Source organism: Corapipo altera, unplaced genomic scaffold, assembly GCF_003945725.1.
Source record: "Corapipo altera isolate COAL_440 unplaced genomic scaffold, ASM394572v1 343, whole genome shotgun sequence".
Classification (NCBI taxonomy): domain Eukaryota; kingdom Metazoa; phylum Chordata; class Aves; order Passeriformes; family Pipridae; genus Corapipo; species Corapipo altera.
This window is the reverse complement of record NW_020884913.1, coordinates 5,629,839-5,647,275: the sequence shown is the minus strand read 5'-3', so window position 1 is coordinate 5,647,275 and position 17,437 is coordinate 5,629,839. Positions and strand designations below refer to the sequence as shown.

At 48.8% G+C, this 17,437-nt stretch overlaps 2 protein-coding genes across 5 annotated transcripts in view; one reads left to right on the top strand and one right to left on the bottom strand.

Moving 5' to 3' along the window:
- Positions 1-13,522, top strand: part of GGA3 (golgi associated, gamma adaptin ear containing, ARF binding protein 3) — a 27,746-nt gene extending 14,224 nt beyond the window's left edge. For 2 of the 3 annotated variants that reach the window (XM_027654436.1, XM_027654438.1), the window contains 5 exons: positions 110-432; positions 953-1,206; positions 1,366-1,535; positions 2,190-2,300; positions 3,510-3,921. In XM_027654436.1, coding sequence (XP_027510237.1) covers positions 110-432; positions 953-1,206; positions 1,366-1,535; positions 2,190-2,300; positions 3,510-3,620 — 969 coding nt within the window. In that variant the 3' untranslated portion in view covers positions 3,621-3,921. Of the gene's footprint in view, positions 1-109; positions 433-952; positions 1,207-1,365; positions 1,536-2,189; positions 2,301-3,509; positions 3,922-13,481 lie in introns of those variants that run through there. The other variant, XM_027654437.1, reaches the window with a different exon arrangement.
- Positions 6,054-17,437, bottom strand: NUP85 (nucleoporin 85). 2 transcript variants are annotated; one of them, XM_027654440.1, is made up of 19 exons: positions 17,354-17,437; positions 17,186-17,279; positions 16,840-17,002; positions 16,392-16,462; positions 15,878-15,921; positions 15,065-15,134; positions 14,017-14,138; positions 13,545-13,679; positions 13,111-13,233; positions 12,629-12,760; positions 12,131-12,237; positions 11,777-11,860; positions 11,556-11,621; positions 10,929-11,080; positions 10,718-10,835; positions 9,243-9,343; positions 7,483-7,634; positions 6,824-6,910; positions 6,054-6,242 (listed from the first exon to the last, which is right to left on the bottom strand). In XM_027654440.1, the coding sequence occupies exons 1-19, from the start codon at positions 17,384-17,386 to the stop codon at positions 6,141-6,143; spliced, it is 1,956 nt and encodes a 651-aa protein (XP_027510241.1). In that variant the 5' UTR covers positions 17,387-17,437; the 3' UTR covers positions 6,054-6,140. The 2 variants fall into 2 exon arrangements, with proteins under 2 accessions (XP_027510241.1, XP_027510242.1); XM_027654441.1 differs by having other exon boundaries at positions 17,357-17,401.

The window sequence follows — 17,437 nt, the reverse complement described above, 5'->3', positions numbered from 1 at the left end:
ACCCAGCACCTGTGTTTATGGTAAACCTCTTTCCCTCTGTAACAGAACTGTGCCATCTCTGCATCAGGGGGAGCAGCCATTTAGAGCATCTGCTTGTCCTCTCTTTCAGAATGACCAGCTGGACCTGGATTTTTTCAATCCGAAGGCGGTGACTGTTGCTTGCAACCCTACAGGGAACCCTCTTCTCCATCACACACCACAGACCACGTGTGGGACATCAGCCACGCTGCCTTCTGCTTTCCCAGCCTCCCAGACTGCTCCCAGCATTCCAGCACCAAACTCAGCACCATTTGTGTTCTCTGCTGGACCAGCTGCCCCTACCGGGCCTCCCAAGACTATTCCAGCTGCTCCTGGATACTTCAGCTCATCTGTGGGCAGCAATATGTCACATAAGATGGATGCACTGGGACAATTCCTTGATGAAGCCAAAGGGTAACCAAAAGTCCTGGTTTTTGCTTTGGCTCTGCATTTAGAAAGCCCAGTTTGCTGCAGCACCAGGTTCTGAGGGTGACTTGCAACTCTCTAGTTTGGCAGAAATGTGGGATTGGGATTTTTCTTGTCAGAGGTTTCAGTTTACAAATGAGTATGAAGGTCCCACCTCCAGGAGGGAAAGGCAGGCAGAGCACACAGCTTGTACTGTTGCCTGATCCAAAGGTGTGCTGGGAAGTGGAACAAGCTGTAAAGGTACAGAGACCTTTGCCCATCTCAGCCTTGCCCACCCTTGCCAAGGTGGGGCTCTGCTTTTCCTTCCTGACTTACAGAAGTGACCCCAACCCAACCACCACCACTGTCCCTGTAGCTCTCCTCACATGAGACCTGATGGAGTCACAGATTCCAGTCTGGCTCCAGGCTGCTGCTTTGTCCTCATGGTCTGCTGTTATCTCTCGGGGTTGGTGAAATACCTGCTTCACTTCCAGCTCCATTCCCCATGTGTTTTCTGTCTCTCTTGCAGGACTGCCACCCAAGGCATGGCGACACCTTCAGTGTTCCCAGGGGTTGCTGTCACCTCTGCCCCGTTAGCAGCACCTGCAGGGCTGCCAGCCACTGCCCCTGGAGCCCCTCCAGCTCCCTTTCCAAGCAGCTGCACTGCTGGATCAGGAAGTCCTCTCTTCCAGCCAGCATCATTCCAGCAGCAAGGCAGTCCCATGAAAGCACCTGAAATTTCTTTGGCCAATGTCCACGTTCCCTTGGAATCCATTAAACCCAGTAAGTATCTCAGGCTTTTCACCTTGCTCTGAACGATTTTTAAAGGCAAAGTAGAAGGAGAGAGAGGGGATGAGCAGCCCCAGCTGAGCACCCCGATCGCCTGACGCTGCCTCAGATCATCTGCTGCTCCATAAACCCGGATCCTCTCCCCTCTCTCAGGCAGTGCCCTCCCAGTGACAGCCTACGACAAGAACGGGTTCCGGATCCTCCTGCACTTTGCCAGGGAGTGCCCCCCGGGCCGGTCGGACGTGCTGGTCGTGGTGGTGTCAATGCTGAACACGGCGCCGCTCCCCGTGAAGAACATCGTGCTGCAGGCAGCTGTGCCCAAGGTGGGGACACGGGGAGCAGACCCTGGGGTGTGAGACTGCATTTGGGAAGGCCTGGGCATGGACCTGGGGACCTGGGACAGCCTGGTCCTGTCTTTCCATAGGCTGTGCCCTGCCCGTTTCCAAAACACAAAGGTTCCTGTCAGAGGCAGAAAACACTGAACAGGATAAGACAAGAACTGCAGGTGTTCTGTTTTTCTTGCTATCCAAGATCAACCCAGCTGTGTCTGTTGCATGGGTAGAGCTACCCTTGAGGTCTTCAGAACCAGAATTTCTGACAGACATCCTAAATCTGACAAGACATTCCACTCTAGTCTTACTGCACCTAGATAATTTTGAATGTGTTTGTGTTTTGAACATGGCCCAGTCTCAGCTGTGATCTGTCTATGTCATGAAGGTGTTCACATCAAAACCTCTGACAGGAGCACCCAGATAGGGAAGTCCTAGTGGTGTTCACTGACCAGTGTTTCTACTCTGGGCTGTCTGTTCCTGTCACATTCCACAAGCTGGGCTGGCTCTTTTCCCTCATCCTCACTTGTAGATTGATCCTCCTCCATTTGGATGTGTGCTGTTGTCCCCCCAGCCTGTGCATGCATCTTTCATTGTCCCCAAGGTAGGAGATAATCCCTGAGGTTCTGCTTTCTTTTTCCCTTGCAGTCCATGAAAGTGAAGCTACAGCCACCCTCTGGCACTGAGCTGTCTCCATTCAATCCTATCCAGCCGCCTGCTGCCATCACCCAGGTCATGCTTCTGGCAAATCCTGCAAAGGTGAGAGGGACAGTGGGATTGATCCTGACCATGTCAGACACATTTGATCCCAGCTGAACTCTATGGAGGGGTGGGACCAAGCATTTGAGCAGCTAGAGCTGTTTTTTTCTAAAAGGTTGGACTTGATGATCTTGGAGGTGTTTTTCAACCTTAATGATCCTGTGATTCTAATGTGCCTTCCAAAGGTGGTTACTGGGGAATGTTGGTGTTTCAGTTCAGGCCTAGAGGAGGCTCCTTACAACAGACTTTGGCAGCAAAAAGTATGAGAAGGACTGGGTATTTCTCCCAGAAAAAGGGCAAGAGTCATGTCAGGCTCATCTTTAAAGGGTAGCAGAGGGGTTTGTGACTCCCCTGTGCACCTGAAGTGCCTGGCTTTGATGATAATAAGATCGATGCTAAATTAGCTGGTACTGCAGCAGTACTTCTTATGAACCAACAGACAAATGGCAGGTCATGTCTGCTCCATTATTCTCTGAGGATGTACCTGTGACCAGGGACACAATGGGCTTAACACTTCATTTTCTGCTGATTGTGCTGGGAGCATCTGAGTAGCTGTTTTTCCTTGCTGTAGTTATTTCAGTAGCTTCCTCCATACAGCCCAAAGCTGAAGGACTTTCTAATTATTTGACAAATCTAGCTGTGACTACTTGAGAATTACAACAAAAGCATTCTTAAAGTATAGGCTGAAAGCTCTGAGGTCCAAAAGGATGAACGTCAGAGAGGTTTGGTGGATTGTGGTGGAATAACTTTGTGAGGTGCATGGAGGTGCCTTCATTGAAGGACTGCTTCCATCTCCTGCTTACTGTTTCACTAGGATTTTCACAGACCAGGAACTGTTTCATTTTCCTCCATATGATGAGGGATATAATTTTGAAAATGTTGAACTATTCCAGCCCCATTATTCAGGCTCTCTGGAGAGCAGCTGAGCAATGGGTGCTGGCCACATCTGTGCAAACTGATTAGAGGTTATTTATGCTTTTCTCCTCCTGCTCCACATTAAAGCAGTACAACTTTGGTAGAATAAAAAATGAACATAATTCAGGTTTGTAAGTAGCTGAACTCCGTGAATTTAACCTGGGCCCTCCTCCCCTTGCTCTGTACAACAGAAGTGTTGTGTTCTCTGTAGAGCTGTAACAGTGAAGTGTTTTGTTTGTGGCTGTTGAGCTGGGACTGTTCTCATGTTGCTTTTGGGTTTTGTCTTTCCTGCAGGAGAAGGTGAGGCTGAGGTACAGACTGACCTTCACCCTGGGGGACCAGCCCAGCACAGAAGTGGGTGAAGTGGATCAGTTTCCCCCGGTAGAGCAGTGGGGGAATCTATGACCTCAGGACACTGCCAGAGACTGTGACAGGACCAGGGCAGGATCCCACAGGACTGGATGTGCCGTGGGGAGGGACACACATGCTATCCACTGGTGATGTTCAGCTTTGTTTACATGTCCTGACCACTCTGCTTGTAGCTTTAGTCCAGAATGTTGTGCCCCGCCTTGAAGGGGCCCTGGAACATTTATGCCAAGCATGAACTGAGCAGCAGCTGGTGACAGGCAGTGCTGGCTGCTTTTATCATGACCTCTGGGTGAATCTGGTTCTATCTTCCACTCTATTAAACTTGAAGTTATTGTAATTTGAGGGGAGACCTGTCAGCAGAAGGGGATTTAGTTGGGTTTGTTCCTGCACTGCTGTCTGGAGATCCCGACAGGCTGGTGGGGCGATGATGCCGCCGTGAGCTCAGCGCAGAGCCCTGACACGAGCCCTCCCTCGGACTGTGACCAGCCCCGTGAGCATGCCGAGCAATAATGCTGCTCCGTGAGGGAATGCTTCTTTTTTACACTGAAATGGCACTTAGCTCCCTCCCCCCACACTCCTGCTGCATTCCCAAGGGCCTGTGTAAGTGTGTGCCACACTGCTGTACCTTTATTGTTCTATTTATTTTATACTGCTGGCTGCCACCCCGTTGCCTCCCTTTCGGGCAGCTGGGGCTGAGTTTTTTGTCTGCAAATGGTTACACTGGTTATTTTTCTGCCTCCGTTGCATTCCATAGTGTGGGAAAAAGAGGAAATGTGTAGTGAGAAGGTAAGAGGGCTGGAAAGTATTGGTCAGTATTACTGAGGGACAGCACCTGGAGTGCAGAACTGTCTTTACAATCACTAGTGAAGGGCAGTGACTGAATCCAGGGATAAGGAGAGATGCCTCTCGTGTCCCCTCATGCAGGCAGTATTATTAGTGCAGTTGAATACTATGTTTTATTGAGCTGAGTACAATGACCTGCAAGATGTAAATAGAAGAGCTGTAGGGTATCAAAACAGAACAAGCAGGCAAAGAAAGGAAGAGGCTCCCCCGGGCTGTGACGGGGCATGTGCTGGGTTAATGCCCTGTTTTCTTTGTTCCCTGTATTAAGTGGCAAAGTGCAATTGTTCCCACAAAGGGGAAAGCAGTTTTGCTGGATATCAGTGTTCTGTGCTATCAGGGCAGGAGAACTGACCCCTTAGCTACAGTCTCCCAGAAACCAGGTTTAAATCTCCGAAACTTGGTTCCTGCGGCTCCTTCCTTCTCCCTCTATTTCCAATCTCAAGCAGTGCCTCAATGAGCTCTGAGACAGACTGTTGTAAATGGATGGGGGGTTTTAACATCCACTGACACAAGCACAGGCAGGTGCTTGGACAGTCCTTGGACGCCCAGCTCTGCACTTCCAGCAGTGCTGTCAAGCAACAGCTCTTCTCAAACTGGGAACAGGAGCAGCACAGGGAAAAACAGTAAACAGGAGGAGACTCCTGCCTCTTGTAGGAAAACTCCAGAGGAGAAGGTGCTGCTGGAATGAACAGTGGCTGCAAACACAGTTTGGAGTTATTTGTAGTTATTTTTAGTGTGTTGCAGAGTAAAATCCCTAGAGGTGAAAGGCCTGAGGGCCTCATCAGAGTAGAAACCCCTGAAGGTGGAATCCAAGCTCATGGAGAGCTCAGCCTTGTCAGCTCCCCCAGCGTAGAAGGCAGGTGAGAGGGATGGGTGTGTTGTTTGGATCCTAAAGCAGTTCTAAATCCATGGACTGGGATAAGGGACAAGGAGGGAATTCTCTCTGCCTCAGGCACATTCTTGCCAGCACTTTAGACACAAGCAGGCATGGGGGCAGTGCTTGGGTCGGGGCAGTGTGTCCTGAGGAGCAGTTCCACTGCTTTCCCTGCCTGCAGGTGGATCTCACTGTGACCTGGAGGGAGGCAGGAGAGCGCAGGTGCTTCCTGCAGAGCGGTGCTGCTGCCTGGAATGCGCTGTGGAAAGCTTTGGAAATTAAACCATGAATGTTCCTTGTTTGTAGGGCGAGGTTCCTGCTTCATCCCCAACAGCCCTACCTGTACATACCTCTCCCCTGAGTTTGTGCTGCTGCATGTTGAATAAATCATTTTCCCTACCTTGCTCTGGGCTGGCCCTTTCTCATAATGGCTCTTGGAGGGCACTGCTGGTTCTGGAAAGCCTCAAACCCAACCCGTGGACTCAAGGCCATCCAAACTAAACAAAAATGGCAAAGTTGCTGTTTCCAAAACCCCAGTGGTATAACAGTGGCCTTCATTTCAGACTGGGTGTTGAGAGGTAAAGAAACCAAGAAATGCAAGGAAAAGCTGCACTGAGGCTCATTTCACCAGGGGAGGGCTGCCAGGCCAAGCTGGAACCAAGCACCTGTTTTGATGCAGCTCCTTCATAAAAGTTAAAAATCATGTTCATCTAAGTTCTGTTTATGGAAGACAAGAACAAATGATCAAGCAATCTGCAAAACAAGACATTTATTCTTTAAAAAAGTCAGTTTATGTACAGTGAGCCCCAGAGGAAGAGGAAGATCACATCCTGCCATCCTCAGGACCCCTCCATGGTGCCTTCTTTGACAATGACTCGTGCAAGATTCCGTGCCAGAGCAAGTCTCAGCATTTCCACTTTGGTGGTCTCGACATCATCCTCCTGGAAGGGAGCAGAGCTTGGGTCAGAGGACTGCACACAGTAACAAGCTGGGAACAGGGTCTCTCTCTGGGTTTGGAAAGTAAGGATGCAGGTCATTAAGAGGGAGAGTCCTTGTGTATTTACCTGTTACAGGGACTCCCACAAACAGCAAAAACTACATTTCCTACTTTACAGTTCAACCCAGGACAGCAGTGCCAAGCCTTTTCATTCCCTGGCAGCTGCAGGGGTTTGCATGTGCAGCAAATGGCTCCCTGTTCCCTGCCTGGAACGCTCAGAGCTGGAGCTGCTGGATGGCAGCACCTCAGCTTTTCACTGCCTGTGTAATTTGCAATTATTTATCTTGGAAAAGCATCACAGTCTAATCCAAACCAGCAGAACATGAGGAGTGGGAGCTCTCCTGCACTGGGTTTGAGAATATTTCAAGCTCTCTTGATGATGGCCTGTTTGGCTGCCCTTGAACACCCTGTGCCAGCCTGTCCCTCTCTTCTGCCCTCATGTAGGAATATAAGAGCAGAGCTTTCCTGACATTCCCCACAGCCCCCCAGTTCATTATCCAGTTCTCCTCAAAACAAAATTCCTACCTGGAATTTCTGTTTATCCGCGTTCCCTGCCGTCAGGTCTTCCAGGCATCGCATCAACTCATAAGTCTGTTCTGCTGAAAATATGATCTGTGGAAATGAAAGCATTTACTGAGAATGATCAAGTTTAAGGACATCACACAGCCTGAGAAAATGCAGTTTTGAGGAAGAGAATGCTTTCACACTCCCACAGATCCGTTCTGACCCTTTCAGTCGCAGGATCAAAGGATAATTCGGGCTGGATATGACTTTGGGAGATCTCTAGTGCCACCTTCTGCACCAAGCAGGGTCAGCTACAAGGTCAGAGCGGCTGCTCTGGGTCTGTAATTGCTGAATTGTCCTTCTCTTTATGGATCTTAAAGCAAAATTTGGATTAGAAGAGGGAATTACACTAGAACAATCTTCAAGCCAAATACCCAAAGGAGCTGGATGCAGCGTGTGCTTAAAATACCAGCACAGATCAATTCCACTGCTGTTCTAAAAGCAGGGAACAGAGGTAAGAATTGGTTATCTCATCCTGGGTCCCTGGTGGGACACACGGCACTGCCATGGACAGTTCCTGCACTGGAAATGCAAGTCCTGGGGCAGGAAAGGGGTCACTGCTTTGAGATCAAGGAGGAAGCAGGGGTGGGGAGGGCTCTGGGTGTGAGCAGCCATCTCACCTCCTTCTGCTCCAGCAGCGGGAGCGCGTCCGTGAGCAGGGTCATCCAGAAGGAGCAGGGGGCGATGTGGGCCGTCATCAGCGTCAGCAGCAGCCGCGCCGCCTCCGGGAACCGCTTCTCCCCGTAGAGCCGGTGGAACTCCCGGTACTTCCCTGCACACCACGGGGGTTGGTGGAGGGGAGAAAGGGGCAGGGGCTGCTGGGCCTTCAGAGATGCCTTTGCAGAACCACCCCCAACTGAAATATTCTGAGCCCAAAGCAGGCCAGGTCTGGTGAATAGGAATGTGGTGCATGGAGAAAGGTGACAACAGAGCCTGGCTGAAAGGGCACCAAAACCTGCTGCTGTGCTGGGTGAGGTTCAGGGTTTGCACCAGCCTGTTCAGTGGCTGCTGCTGCCTCGTGCTGAGTGTCTGCAGGGGAGCAATGCCCCAGTGGCTTAGAGAGCAGAGATAATGTTCTTTTGGATACCACAGAATATCAGGTCTGAAAGGCTGCGTTGCCCTCCTGGTTGCTTAAATGGGAACTGGGATCTTTGTTAATAGGGAAAGGTCTGCTTTTGCTAAGATTTAGTGGGCTCAACATCCAGCATGTGAGAAGTGGCTGAGGATTAAAGGGGGGTTCATTCTGCAGCTTTCTTTGTAGCTACTACACTGTCAAGCTCCTGGAAGTTCATGATTCCCATTCAGATTCACCTCTGACTAATGCTTGAGCTCAAGGCAGAGACATGGGAAAGCTGTCAAGCAAAGGTACACCTAATGCTTCTAAAATTCCAAAGGAAAAACAGGCAAAAGTATTTTCAGGTCACTCAGGATTGTTTATAAAGAGCAGAAAGGGAAATAGTTTCTCTGGGGCTGACATGAGGGTCACTGGCTGATGCTGGGCATGCAGAGATGAGGGATTACCACTTTGCTAAGTCATGTTTACCTTCTAGGCCTAATTTAGGATAAGGTTTAAACGAAGGAAATTCAGTTCCAGTTTTGCAAGCTGGGACCAAGTGGGAACAGACCAAACTCAGGATAAACCTCCCTGTAATGCTGGTGTCAGGCAGAGGGGAGTCAATCCAATGCCAACAGCTATTCCAAATTCCTATTTGATTCTGGTCCCAGTAATTGGGTTTGTTAACTGCCACAGCACCAGAGAAAGGGGCATTTTAGCTCCATTTCCTGTTTTGGTCCATGAATCAAAGGCCACAGAGCAGCTGCAGGCAGAGGGGCAGGTCAGCACAGCTGCTCTGTGCCAGGCAGGAGGAGGAAGCTGTGGTACGGGAGGGAAACGAGCTGGGGCTCCTCACTGTCACTTGGCACAGCAGCTGCAGTGGGAGGGCAGGGAGGGCTCTTGTTCCAGGGAGCTTGAGACTGCCACAGGGAACCCACATTGTGGAGATTCTGGAGAACTTAGTAAAATTATCACATTGTCAATGTAACTTAAAACAGTGGTTTACTCCCCCAAGGAACCTCCTAGGGTATCCCAGGTAGCCTTTGTTAGTATTTCAGAGCCTCTCTAGGTAGTGATACAGCCTGGAAAATGACTAAGGAAGGGGAAGGTAGGAGTGTCAGGATTCGGGGCTGTCCTGCTGAGAGAGCAGCAGTCAGTGCCATCCCCTGGAACAAGCTGCATCCCAAATCACATTTCCCATTTGCCTGCCCCTCATCACTAAACCAGGATGTAGCCAGAAGGAGGAAAGGATAAATTCAAATAATTCCATGGAGTTCACTACGTTCTAAATAACAGACCAGTATGAAAACTGTAGGCAGTTCTCACCAAGGAATGTCAGCCTGTCACTGAGCAGCATGGATGGTCCCAAATTGTCAATGAGGTCCAAGTCGGAGAAACACCCCCTTTCACAATAGTCCTTAAGGAATCTGGGGAGAAAGGAACACAGTGAAAGCTCAGAGGGGAGAACATCATCCACATCCATTCTGTATCTCCTAATCCCTTCCCAGAAAATTTGATTGTACTTGACTGAGTTCCATCTTAACCGACCTCCTGTGAGGGTTTCCAAAGTCATCAAAGACTCCATGGAAGCAGCCAATGAACTGGTGTAAAGTACATTTAACAGACACCTCATTTATACTTCTGCATTTTGTGGAGCTGAGATCTATTCTTTAAAAAGAGCAACTGAAGGAAGGCACTCAGGAAGCTGAGGCTGGTGGATGCATAAATAACACTCCCAGATCATAACAAAAGCTCTGTTTTTCTGCTGTGTGAAAAAGTTGATAAGCAGCAGGAACAAAAACAATGCTGAAAGCTTTTCATCTGTTTTGTCACAGCCTTCATTATGCTGCTTTTTGCAGAGCTGCTTCCTGTGATGGTTTCTTTTCTCCTTCTGTTGAAGGAAATGTAACGATTCCCACTCCCTCAAAGGACAAATGAAAAAAAAGCCCAAACCAAAGCTCAGACCAGCAATCTCTTACCACTCCCTTTTTCCACTGCTGAAGACTGTGGAAAGCCTGCCCACCTACCCAGGGTGTCATTTCAAAATTATACTCTATCAATGAAGAGATGGTACCTGCCTATTTCCAATTAGCAAAACCCACATGGCATGGGTTGCTGGAGATTAAAAAGCATAAAGAGAGTTGGCAGAGGTTTTGTCGAGGCCTTAGCCAAGTGTCAGCATCCTCCTCACTTTCACAACACCCTTCCCAGCCTGGCAAGGTCAGGAATTGTGACAAGCTCATGCAAAACCAGGGAAACAATAACACTTTTCTCCTTGCTGCAAATGTTGTAATTGTGGGGTGAGATTTTTAGCAGAAATGGTGGCTTAAGTGACTCCCACTGCCTTGTTTGGAGGTTGTGTGGGGAACTTGACTGGTTATAAATAATCTGCTCAATAAAGCACAGATGGGGATTATCCTCCACCCAAATCAGTCCCCTGGGGTCACTGTCAGCCCATCAAACAGCTCTATCAGAGCAAATGAAGAACAGTGCAGAAGACAGAAATTACTGAAAGAAATGTTTATCAAAGCAAGGTCTGAGAGGGTTGGATTCCTGGTTTATAAATAAGGATTGCTGTTTTGTCTCCAGCTGTCAGGAAGGAAAACGGTGTAGAGGACAAGCTGGGTACTGCAGAGGAGAGCACTGAGGATGTGTTCTAGTCCACAAGCAGGTGCCTGCCCTGAGGGAAAGCTCAGCCCCACTGCCAGCAGCAGCTTTCCTGGCCCTGGCAGAGTGGCTGCCTGCCCCGTCCCTCACCCCAGAGTGGCAGCAGCAGCCTGGGGGCTGCTGTCCCAGCTCACCGGTCCGAGATGAGCGTGGCAAACGCCGCGTCCTTGGCCCGGATGCTCCAGGACAGGGCCGAGCCCAGGCGGTTGTTCCGCAGGGCCTTCATGGCCATGATCTTGCAGATGCTGCGGACTGGGGAGGAGACACGGCACGGGAGGGAAAGGGTTAAGTTTCAGTAGTTTCACTTGTATCCCTGCAAAGAGTGAGACTGAAAATCCCCCCCACCTTGCTCGTGCATCTGCCTCTGCTCACAGATCCGCAGCACCTTGAGGGCCTTCTGCTCCGTGTTGAGGGGGATGCGCTCGATGTGCAGCTCCAGGTACACCCGCCCGAACTCCGGGCAGTGGTCAAAGTAATCGACCCCCAGCTGCCACAGGCTGAGAGAGGGGCAAAATCAACCACCATTCCCATCACATAAACCTTCAATGAGCACGACAGTGAAGCCCCAAGGAGCATCCCAGTCTGCATTAATAACTGATAGCTCTGATTAATTTGTGTTCAGACCTGAAATGGCTTTTCCTTTCTGCCAAATGCCAGCTGCCTGTAATGTAACTTTGGAATACCACAGCTTTGGAATACCTGCAGCTCTTAAGTGCTTCAGTGCGAGTCACCCTGCACAGTGGCAGGAGTGACTCTGCCCTGGTCACTACGTGTGATGGGCTCACACAGACAGCTTTTGTCTTTCATTCAGGAAAGGAAATGTGCCAGTCTTGTATGATCCCTTAGGGATACCTCTGCTGAAATTCTAACAGTGACTTCTCTTTGCCTTTTTTACTTCGTGAACACGCAGTTATTTGGTTTGGCTGCCCTGGTGTTAGTGTATCCTCTGAGTAATAAAACAGAAGTTGGAACCTGTGATGGGAGAAGAGTCCCGAGGCGTATTCCAGCAGGAGGAACTCACGCATGTTTGAACCAAAACTGGGGGAAAGAGAGAAAACAGACATTATTATTTCCATCTCGTTGGAAAAACCTGCTGACATTACTTCACAAGTACTTTTACTTTCTGCAGCATGTTTTCTGAGGGGCTATCTTAATCAGCTTAATCCAAATCATCAATGCCAAGAAATACTTACTAGAGATTGTGAGACTGCAGGAGTTTGCAGTGGTCCAGCAGGTCAGTCAGGTGAGCCACGAACCACCAATTGCTGAGGACGATGCTGTGTTCGAAGCAAAAGAAATAAAAAACTAAGCCTGCCACTGCCAGGGATTGTGTCAGGTTTTCCACAGGCATTTCTTACCAATACACAGCTCTGTTACAGTGCAATGTCTGGCTGCACTTATGGAATACTTTTAATTGCTGCCAACTTCACATATTTTTGCTAAATTCTTTGCAAGGATGATCAGGTGGGCTGCTCCCATATCCCCCACCCCAAATAACACAGAAACAATACTGCAGAACTAGAGAATCAAAAACCTTAAAACTCAACCTGCATTCCTTGATCACTTGATGCATCTCAAACTCAAAGGCTGCCATTAAAATCATGTCTAGAGGCTCAGGGCTGCTCTCTCCACCCAGGAACAGGTCCATACTAGACTGTGGAATGAGATGACAAGACATGATAAATTCAGAAGTTGTGAGATGATAAAAGTAAGATTTGTTTGGATGTAGCAGCCTAGTTTAACTTATTTTATGGGAAATAACAGGTCATAGAGACCAAACACATTAAGAAAAAAGATTTTTTTTCAGCATAAGAAAACTGGAAAACAGTTGCAGGAACACAGCTGGTGACATTAGATACTGAAAAGTGGATCTTCAACAATTATTTGTCAACTTCATCAGTCTCCCAGTCCTCTTACAAACCCCAGGCAACATCTTACAGGAATGTCATTGCTGTAAGATTTCAACCCTCCCAAAGTCTTTCACTCAGTGCAGTAACCCTTGTGTGCATGAAACTGGAGAATATAAAGGTAATTCCATTTCCTACCTGTGCATAGAACCGCAGCTCCATCGGCTTCACAGTGGGATGGGAATACAGGAGCCGGGTAACCAGAAAGTGGTACCATGTGGTCATGAGCTCCTTCTTCTCCAGGATGGCATCCTCATCTCCCACCAGGATCTAACAGGATAAAAACACAGGAGTAATTCTGCAGACTCAGTGATGTACACAGACGCACTGTAACTCTCCAGGGGCATCACTCCTGCTCTGCAAAGGTGAGGATGTGATCAAAATTAAATAAGATCCTTCTCAGAGCCCAGTTTCCTCATCAGCTTTATGGCCTTGGACAGGAGGAGCAACGGATCTGCCCAGGCTTGCAAAGTTTGTTGCAAACCAAGAACACAGGACATTAGACTGGCCTGAAATCTCCTGATTTAATGAACACATCATCTAGGATATTATTAAAGTTAGTTATGGCTACACTGAGCTCCTGAAATCCACAGTTTACTTCCTTCCCAGCCAAAACACACCTTGCAGATGGACTCCATGTGGGGATTGGAAGCAAAAGTCCCGTCCTGTAGAAACCTCTGACATTCCTCGTGCCAGTGCTGCCATTTCAGCTCCAGCTCAGTCAGTGTCTGGGTGTTGCCAAGCTGAACAGAGGGTAAGAAACATGGAATAAGTGAAACACAAGTCAAATCACAACAGGCACTTGGGCTGAACTCACAGTGGTTCTTGATAAAAAGCTAAACATGGGGCTGCCCGTGATCCTTCTATATTGGTTTGTCACCTAACAGGCTTTTACCTGAATTGTTGGGTCTTTGGGCAATTCGAGAATACAAATATTGTTACTGTAAAGGAATAAGAGTGAGATGTTCTAATGGGGAATAATTTGTTACAGGGGACACATCAGAGGTGGCTCTTTTCCCAATGAACTGCGTGAAAAAATCCACTTTGTACATACACTGGGCATGGGCATCTTCTTCATCAAGTCATCCAAGATTTTGTACATGTTCATTGAGGTGGGATTGGCAGTGACTTCCTTGGAGAGCAAGTGCCGTGCTTCGTCCATCCGGCCTTGGAGCACAAAGATATCCACCTGCAAAATCCACCCATCCATGAGCACCCAGGAAGGGCATCAGAGGGGAATTCTAACTTGTGATTCAGGCAAGTGGAGTGGAGTTAAAATGCTTAAACTGCTAATTCAGAGACACAGTGTAAGTCTTGACCTCTACGGGTCATGAAAGTGGGAGGCTCAGGATGGCAACGAGGGGCAGGATGATCTTCAGAATGGCTTCACCTTAAAACCTACACGGGCAGAGAGCAGCAGCGACCCAGCTTCTGAGGTGCGGTCTAGTGTCAAGTAGGGAAGAGGAAGGAAAGCCCATAGGCACGAATTCTCTTTGTTTAAGAACCTTGTAGGTGATGGCACTCACCACGTTCCAGAAGAGCTTGTGTTTGGAGGGGTTCTCACTGCTCAGAACTTCCCGGACCATGCTGTCCACATCGCACACGTGGAGTCGCACCCAGTCCAGGAGGCGAAGCAGGAGGGGCCCAGCTGTGTGCAGACAAGGTTTCCCTCTTAGTTCCCACCTGTTCGTTCCCAAACTGCTCTCTCAGAAACCTTAACAGTCGGACATCATTAGATGGGGTTCACTGGTTGGATTTCTGCCTCCCACACTCAAGTTACAGAGCTCCCCAAGCAGCCAGGCTGTGGGAGCACCCGCTGCTGACAGGTTTCCCTGTGGCAAATTTTAGACAGAGCAGCAACAAGGTCCAGCAGAAAACCCAAACCAGTTACTTGAAGAAATAAAAGGTGAGTGACTCAGATCATAAATCCTGCAATGCCAAAAGACAAAGAGAATATTTCTGTTTATTTTAACGTCAGTTCATTATTATTAACTGAATATGAGGAAGAAATTTGGCATTAGGTGATTAACTTTTCTTCAGATTAAGTAATTTGTGAATCTCTTCTGAATTCTGGAACTGTACAAGTAGAGTATTTGTTTGCATAATCTGATTTCCTTAAAAAAATTATTTACTACTTTAAAATGCTGGTGTAAACAAACTGACTTCAAAAATGGCATCCTGAAGTTAAAGGAATTGTATCAGAGCTGTATCAATGTCAGCTGGCATTGACATATTTGATGCTAAAAGATGTGTTTATGCTTAGAAGTCAAATACATTGGCAGCAACATTTGATATGTCTTCTCTTCATAACCTATCTGATAAAGGAGACAATTTAAATCATAGTGTACCATGCAGGAGGGGGAAAAGTAGAGGGCAAACTGAATAGCTTGACATAATTCAATATGAAGAAGGCAATTAACTGAGGCAGAAGGGGGATTAAAGGGTTTATTGACACTCAACGTATCTCTAAAACGTATTAAACTATGGCATAATGGATGACATATACATTTTAAACAAATATGTATGCAAGCAAAAAACCCTTCAGTCTTAACACCAGGACAGTTCCCTGCTCACCTGCAGCTGCTTCAACAAACAGTATCTCACAGAGGTTCCAGATCAGCTCCATCGCAGAGAGAATGGAAACCTGAGGAAAAGCAGGGCCAGGTTTCAGAGTTAGTAATTATTCCAGTTGGGTTTTGTAACCACACAAAGGCATCTGCTGTCCATGGCAATCAGTTAAACTCAGTTTGTACAGAAAAATGTCATATTGACATTTCAGAGATAGAAATTAAAGGCCGTGTCTTCACCACACACATTCAGCTCAGAAAGTATTGATGCTGTTTGTGTTCTGAAATGCAGCAATAATCAGTCTGCAGTGGGCAATACCAAACAGCCTTTGGCACTTCTAGGATTAATAATACAGAGAAGGAAGAAAGGCCAAAGGAGAAACAGCACTGCAGCTAACAGGACAACACTGCTGTGAGCACTCTGCTCCTCCCAGAACAACCCTGTGCTGTCTGACAGCTCACAGTGGACACCCAGAGCTTGCTGTGAGGCTCAGATGCAGCTGGTTGGAATCTCAGTGCTGGAGAGGTGAAGGTTCAGACAGGCAAGTCTGAAACTTTTCTGGTCAGTCAGCTTTGAGATGGCAAGAAAACACACCTATAACACTAAATATATAAGACATGGCAGTGAATTGAGGTGTTGGAGATCTTTAGAAGTAGGGGAACTAACTATTTATTTCCTTTTATTCTTGGTCATGAACTGCATGTACTGTACCAGGATAGAGTTAAATCTAAAGTGCTTTATGTCACAGTGGTGGCCTGGTGAATTCACCAGCCAGAGATCCATGTTCAGCTGTGACTGTGTGACATGAATGCAGGTTACCTGGGTGCTGTACTGGCCTTGGAGGGCAGGATCCCGAGTTGAAACTGAGGGAACAAGAAAAATCAAAGAGCGACACGTTTACCTTTGACAGCCCCTTGTAGGCTCATAAATAAGACAATAATACCTGATTACTCATCAAGCACAGACCTAAATGAGCTTTGTAAACTTGTTTTATAAATCCTGTACAAATCTGGGTATGGCTACAGGGCATAGATGAGTAACATTTCCCACTTTCTGGGGAAGCAAGCTGTTAAACTGGATTCAGTTTCCCGTAAAACTGGAGCCAAAGATATGAAAAGGCTTAAAGTCCTCCAAAAATCACAGTGGGGAAAAAAATAATCTCTGACCAGATTTACACACTAACTTGGAAATCTCTGGCATGAAACAGAGTCCTGAGAATTACAGAAATCTACCCATGCTATAGTACAGTAGTTGCAGTAACTTACCATTGAAATGTTACTTTTATAGTCACTAGTGTCTCCTTTTCTTGCAGTAGGAGAACAAACCAACTTACCAGCTGCCTGGTGCATGTCCTCCATGCAGGCTCTTATCACTGACCGGTAGTTTTTACTCACTTGAACCAACCTGCCAAGTGCAAAAAGGCTTTGGTTGGAGAGAGCTGTTGGAGTTTTCTAGTCTCATGCCAACTGCCCTTGCAAGTCTCTCTGGAGCACCAGGGGCTCCCAGCACTTGGGTGGCTCCAGCTGGAATCAGTGAGGCTGTGCCACACTATACACTAGCATGGACTTGTTCAGTGTGGTTATCGGAAGGATCGGAGACTTGTTTTGTAACATCACCCCAAAACAATCATTGTTTCTGTCCCGCTGCTGATTACAGAGGTGGTCAAAGCAGCCTGGCCAGTGGCACATCCCTCTCTGGGGGTGTTCATCAGTCCACGGCGCTGGCCCGGCTGGGGAAGGGGCAGAGGTGCCCCCCACGCTCCCGCGCCCCAAAACACTCACTGCGCCTTCCGCGACTTCCCCGCCAGCTCCTCCTCGCTGCGCTGCAGCCCCATGAAGATCCCGTGCGACTCATTGAAGAGTTTCCGCAGGGTCTGGATGTAGATGTCCTGATCCCTGCGCACCACGAACACGCGGGACGAGCTGGGCGCTCCCTCCCCGGCGTCTGCAACAGAGCCCGTCAGCGCCAGGGACTGGGACCGGGATCGGGACCGGGACCGGGATGGGGATCGGGACCGGGACCGGGATGGGGATCGGGACCGGGATGAGGATCGGGACCGGGATGGGGATCGGGACCGGGATGAGGATCGGGATCGGGATGGGGATCAGGACCGGGACCGGGACCGACCTGCGCGGCCGAAGCGTGTCTCGCACACCAGCACCTCGGCGGGGCCCCAGGCGAAGCAGAGCTGCCGGGCCGACGGGTCCGCGCCCGGTACCACCTGTGTGGGGACAGCGGCCCGTCAGCGGCGGCCCCGGCCCCGCACCCGCCCCGCCCGCCCCGCCCGTCCCGCACCACGAGCGGCGGCTCCGTGTCCGGCTCCTCCATGGCCGCTCCCGCTCCCGCCGAGGCTCCGCAGGCCCCTCCGGGCTGCCCGCA

Bases quoted from the DNA above. Each gene is read 5' to 3' on its own strand.
- NUP85 (XM_027654440.1), bottom strand. From the start codon at position 17,386: ATGGAGGAGCCGGACACGGAGCCGCCGCTCGTG. The intron at 17,003-17,185 runs GTCGGTCCCGGT...GCTCTGTTGCAG, and splicing joins GACACGCTTCGGCCGCGCAG to ACGCCGGGGAGGGAGCGCCC. The intron at 15,922-16,391 runs GTAAGTTGGTTT...TTGTTCCCTCAG, and splicing joins GGACATGCACCAGGCAGCTG to TTTCAACTCGGGATCCTGCC.